This window comes from Lygodium microphyllum, chromosome 21 (genome assembly GCF_053477565.2).
Source record: "Lygodium microphyllum isolate KBCC chromosome 21, Lygodium_microphyllum_v1.1.10, whole genome shotgun sequence".
Taxonomy (NCBI): domain Eukaryota; kingdom Viridiplantae; phylum Streptophyta; class Polypodiopsida; order Schizaeales; family Lygodiaceae; genus Lygodium; species Lygodium microphyllum.
The window spans coordinates 78939282-78945182 of record NC_141155.1 but is presented as its reverse complement, the minus strand read 5'-3'; the positions used below and the strand labels follow the sequence as shown (position 1 = coordinate 78945182).

At 39.9% G+C, this 5901-nt stretch overlaps 1 protein-coding gene across 1 annotated transcript; it reads right to left on the bottom strand.

The window, feature by feature from the left end:
• Positions 1 to 2998: 2998 nt before the first annotated feature.
• Positions 2999 to 5050, bottom strand: LOC148018189 (uncharacterized). The gene is made up of 2 exons (XM_087661909.1): positions 4618 to 5050; positions 2999 to 3758 (listed from the first exon to the last, which is right to left on the bottom strand). The coding sequence occupies exons 1-2, from the start codon at positions 4868 to 4870 to the stop codon at positions 3196 to 3198; spliced, it is 816 nt and encodes a 271-aa protein (XP_087518035.1). The 5' UTR covers positions 4871 to 5050; the 3' UTR covers positions 2999 to 3195.
• Between the last annotated feature and the right edge of the window lie 851 nt (positions 5051 to 5901).

Below are 5901 nucleotides of genomic sequence, written 5' to 3'. Positions count from 1 at the left end.
GGACGACCTCAAAATGTACATCATAAGTACATAGAAATAAATTTGTTGGCATTAGACAAGACTCAGCAATTAATGAACATGATCATTCAAAAAAATCATCATAGATAGACAACACATCAACATGTGCCACAGGTGCATTGATCATAGAGCAAAGCCACAACATGGCCTCCTCACGATAAAAGGTGTTGCAACTCAAAAAAGAGTTTAGGATGATAGCTAGCATTGCTTTACTAATAGAGCGATGAGCAATCCATGATAGTCAGATAAATGCGACATATAGTTTGCATATTATCAATAGTAGGACTACAAGTAGTTGAAAAATCTATCATACATTACCACACCTACAATTTCATTTCCAACAATAAGAGTGTCTTGCTAATAGCAAGCACAGGAGCAACTGTAGCTATATTTTGTACTCTCCACAACAGTATTTTCAATTCGAGAAGGTAGTGGTCCATGCACAACAATATCCATGACCATTACACGAAATGGATGGAAGATTCATTGCTATAGGAGAGAGAAATACAATCATCATTGATGAGGTCTATGCTAATCTAGACAGCATTCAACATAGTAATCTAGTTAAATAGTGAGTGTTTGCTAGGTGCTCAACCCATTCAAGGATAAGATCTCATAGCTTCTACTAGTTTGCAACCATTAAAGTACGTCTCTTAACAATGTCACATTATATCATATGTATATTGGGTGCATGGAAAACATCACATCTTGTGCACATAAGTTAAGCATGCACATGGGTCACCCTTTCTACAATTCTTGCAAACAGTCACGCATTGACATCCAACAAAATAAGATATTCAAGGATGCTTGCAAGAGTGGAACTATAATAAGAGATGCATTCTACAATATATGGACTAGAAAATTACAATAATACACATGTGCATAAAGAGGACATGTACAACATGCAACTCCTCCACAAATACTAGGGAAGAAATTTGCTCCATGGAAACTCAAACAATTGCCAACGATGAGCTAGCCCTATAAAATTGGCTGATAGATAAAGCTTTTCATGTGATAGATGAGATGGCAATTAGGGTAACAACAACAATAATAGAAAATAGAGATCTCATAATAGGTATTGCAAATGGTACAATGTTCAAAATATCTAGCATTGAAATTGCTAGCATCAAAAGAAGAATGGACGAATATTTGATAGGAATCCTAGTAATAATTCATTCCCCCAACAAGCAATTGACTCTACCTTGAAGCAAGCACCAATGCAAGGCACTCAACTCCCAGTGGTTCCACAAGTCAAACATTCTCGTTGTTTGACACTTGCATACACAATCAATGGACACAAATAACAACGAGTCATGCTTTCCCAAATGGCCCCCCTCCACATCACACACATTTGCTCTATGACTTACATAATGCTCTCAAGAGTGACCAGTAGAAAGAACCTGTTAAGAATAGTCAACCACCTAGATCCATTAAAACAATCCACAAACAAATACATCACACTATTTCATAAACACATAAATAACAATGGTAGTGAGTAAATAAAAAATACGAAATACTTGCAACACTTCAAAGATAGAACAATCAAATGTGCTTATGCTTTATAGTTTTAAAACATGTCTCTCTTTATTCTATCATAATAATACTTCTTTGGTATTGAGAGTAAATATACAAGGCCTATAAATGACAATATCAATATAGGCAATGTGTGACAAACATATCGAGAAATGCCTACAAAAGACAAGATGAATGAAGATGAGGTGCACCAAATGTATAGGCCACCATAGATGATCATTGCACAAGCCTAGGAGATGCAAATATGAAGGAATTTCTATACACGTGAGCTACTTCACTAAGGAGATGATGTATATCACACCTAGAAAGTAGTAGACAAAGATGGGACGGAGTAAATGTTATAGTAAGAAAATTCATGAGAGAACTACACATGCACATATGTATCATAGACTAGTCATTAGTACAAGTTCACCTTTCTATTTAACAAGGTGCTCTACACTAGAATCCATGAAGAGTTGAATACACATTCTGCACCATGCAAGCATGCACACGCGCGCGCGCACGCGCACACAATTCTATAAAAACCACCACAATTTCTTACAATGAAAAAAGTAAAGTGCTCTAACAATAGCAATATTGTTACTTGTAGAAGTAGAGATAAAGGGTGTGCCATGATAGATCCCCTTGCTATAGTCTTCCAGCTCTCAAACAAGTTTCCCAACCAATACAAATATTGACACATCCATAAGTATAAGCCCAACAGTCCGCAACATCCATGAATAGAATTGACAAAAGCAACAATGCAAAAACCCAAGGGCAAGCACTACATATACATAACATGTAAGAAGAATGAAAAAACATACATAGGACACACTGCTAACTCTAACTGCAGAAGAAGAACAAAGGAGCACAAATGAAGAATAGTCGAAAAGATGAGACATTGACATCTACCAACCATTTTGAGGATAACTTCGATGTGAAGATTGGGCCATTGTTAGGATCTCACACTTCTCAAGCAAAAAGACTATGTAGCTCCCCACTATGGGTTGATTGTTGCAACAATACTAATGAGAAGCATGGACAATGTGTACACAATGCTTCAAAGGCCAACACTTCAACATGGCACAAGCTACTTCCAATCACCTGAATTCTCTCTGCATACATTAGTGAGCAAGCTGTTAAACCTTCTCTAACTCATTCCAGCCTACATCAAGCATGAGTGCACACCATCAACCTCGACGTACTCCAACCCTACAAATGAAACTACAATTTCTTACTTCCCTTTCATTGAAGGCAAGCTTATTGAAAAATTTCACTCGTATTTGTTTTGGACATAAACGTTCTCTACGCGGTTGCCCTACAATTTTGATTTATATCAGACTGAGATTACTTTAAATGTCTATACATCTAGCCTATTACATGAGATTATTTTAAATGTCTATACATGTAGCCTATTACATGTCACACAACAAGGTAACAAAAAAGATATGCAGCAGAATACCTCGATGAGTCTGATAGGCTGGTACAGCAGTTCAAAGCTCACAAGTTCTATTCTTTCATGATACAAAGGGGTAAAGTTTTTCCTAACAAAAATCATAGCACACAGAAGAGGAGTAAAGCACAAGAGCCACCATGTAGAGGTGAAATTTCTAAAACTCACAGTATCATATACATTATGTAACCACAGAGATGCTATCTGTGCACTCAAGTAGGTGCAAAATTTGGCTTTCCTTCAAACAACCTACCAAAGAACAGAATCGTAGCATGGCCAATCATAATAAGCTGCACAACAGTCCAAAGGGCATGGGCACAGACCTTGTTGAAAAGCAGCAGCACTTCCTCTTTCTGTGCAATACTGTTACAGACAGAATTTAGCTCATGGAACTCTTTACTGAAGCCAAATAGCTTCATCTTCGAGGTTGCTTTCAGCTTTGCAGCTAAAAGTTGTTGATCTGCAAGCAGATGCCTGTTCTGCTCCACAAGGAACTGTTCCCCCTCCAGAGCTGCCTTAACAGTGTCATTCATTTTGTTGATGTAGGTTTGCGCCTCTTGCCGCTCACAATCCAATTGCTCCTGCAAACCTAGACATGCTTCTTGCTGTTCTTGTAGCTGCTTCCATAAGCTCTCTCTCTCTTCAGTAAGCTTCTCTACTAGCACTGACCAGGTCCTTTCGGAGGAGTAGCTAGCAGAAAGATTTGCAGAGTCATCACCTCCATGTACTTTGCTCAGTCTTATGGCATCATTAAGAACCTTTAACCGAGACAACTCTGCCATCCGAATAGTAACTTAGAGTGCAAGTTGAATTAAATTGTATTGACTGGTACCCAAGCTCAATCACAAGGTCATGCAATGTCTCGTCCAGATGGAACTATGAACTCTTGTAAAGCAATCAAAAGAAGAACATTCCATTTCAGCCCACAGAGTATTTCAACACTTACAAATGATTTAAGCAAACCTAGATGCAGTCCTAAACTAACTTCTTTTCAGAGAAAATGCACAAGGGGGCAATATTCAGGATTCCAAAATCAGAAATGAAAGCATCTACGTGCAGGTTTCATGCCATTGTCAACCACAGAGTTGTGTAGAACCGATATGCAGCTCTGTCAATAGATTTCTAACCTTGAATATTGATATGCAGCTCTGTCAGTAGATGATAATTCAATCTGAATTTAGATATGCCTTTGTCAACCACAGACTTGTGTAGAACTGATATGCAGCGCTGTCAATAGATTTCTAACCTTATATATTGATATGCAGCTCTGTCAGTAGATGTCTAATGACACCGTTTTAGCACATCAAGCATGCTCTTCTTAACCTCGTCCATGCAGGAGTAACTAGTGCAACCCAGGCAGAACTCCTGTAACAAAACAATTCATGCACATAAGAGGTTTGCATCATCGCAAAATTTCCTCTATCTTATGCATATGTGTAGCAAGTGCTTGCAGGACTCTGGAAAGAACCACTTTTCATGCCTGATCTATTAATGCACACATATGATTTTCACATTAACAACAATCCTCTCCACCTTGTGCATAGTAAACTTCCTTTGAACCTTCAAGTGCTCTGAGAAAACTGCAGTTCTCATGTCTAATCTAAAACAAGCAATTAATGCACAACCTTTTCTACCTTGTGCATAAACTTTTGCAGAATCTTCCAGTGCTTGGAGGGCCTGCAAGATGGTGTTCTCATGTCTGATACAGTCTTCCTCTTCCTCTGGCTCGCAAAGGGAGCCATGGCCATTGGCTTCAGCTAGAACCTGCTTTTGCTTCTTCTTACTCTCGTTCTTTGGATGGGACGAGTCTTCGAACGCATGCGGGAACCCCGAGTCACCGTCTGTCTCCTCAGGGCACTCATTGGAGCTACTCGGAGGTTGCAGCATGGCGATTGTGACTGTGTCTACGACTGTGTATGAGGCTGTGCTCTGATAAGCCGAAGGGCCACACCTTACGAACAAACAAACATACCAGAAGAAGAAATGAAGGGGAAGCGAGCTTGGGTGGCCAAACTCGCACGGTGTCTTCTTTCCCGAGACAGGTGTCGCCCGGTCAGAGCTCTGGCACTCTCGGGGCGGCAAAAACCCAAGTAAACAACGAAGAATGAAATGTGAATGTGATGAATTAAGGATAGAGCGACACGTGTATCCGGTTTTCCTTCTTGCTGCGACACTATTTTTAGTAGTACTCTAGGTGGAACGTTGTATGTTCCATTAGTGGCACCTGGGAACCCAGCTATTAAGGCTGAAAGGCATGCTTGTGCTCTGTGGGACATCAGGTAAAAGCAAATCCCTGATATATTGGAAATTTTTTACCCTACTGGGCTGGAAGTGGTGGTCGATGTTAAGTTTTCCTCATTCCTAGATACATGTTTCATTTGTAGAGGACTTGGTCACTTTGCAAAGAACGGTCCAAGTAAGGATAGAGTGGAAGAAAGGCTCCTGGATGGCTAATGATTTGGCACAACTCGTCGCAGAGAGCTGAGAGGGAAGTAGATTAACACGGTTGTTGGCCTAGGAAAAGTCCAAGATAACTCGAATAGGCTTGAGGGCCAGAAAGATCCCACTGACAAGAAACCTAAAGCTGAGAGTACATACTCACAAAAGAGTTCACATGCAATTCCTATTATCAGGGCAGCATGTGCTAGTAGAGAGGTGCTGCTTGACAAAGAAAAATTCACTCCTACATTCTCAAAGGGGGGAAATAGTAAGAAAAAGAGAAAGTCTCTCAAGAACTTGGGCAGGGAGGATGGAGATCTATCTCTTGGGAGTAGATTACAACTAGTGAGTTGGATGGAGGTTTGGGTCTCACCAAACTGAGCAATAAAGCAATCACATTGCCATTTGGTATCCTTAAGAGAATTGACCTAGCTTAGCCTTGGACATGTAGTATTAATGCTTGGCTCAAGGAGTTTGGT

What these genes read in the sequence shown, in the direction of transcription:
- LOC148018189 (XM_087661909.1), bottom strand. Translation starts at nt 4,870, where the DNA reads ATGCTGCAACCTCCGAGTAGCTCCAATGAGTGCCCTGAGGAGACAGAC. An exon ending in TGCAAAAGTTTATGCACAAG is followed by an intron (nt 3,759 to 4,617) that starts GTAGAAAAGGTT and finishes TTCGGATGGCAG; the next exon opens with AGTTGTCTCGGTTAAAGGTT.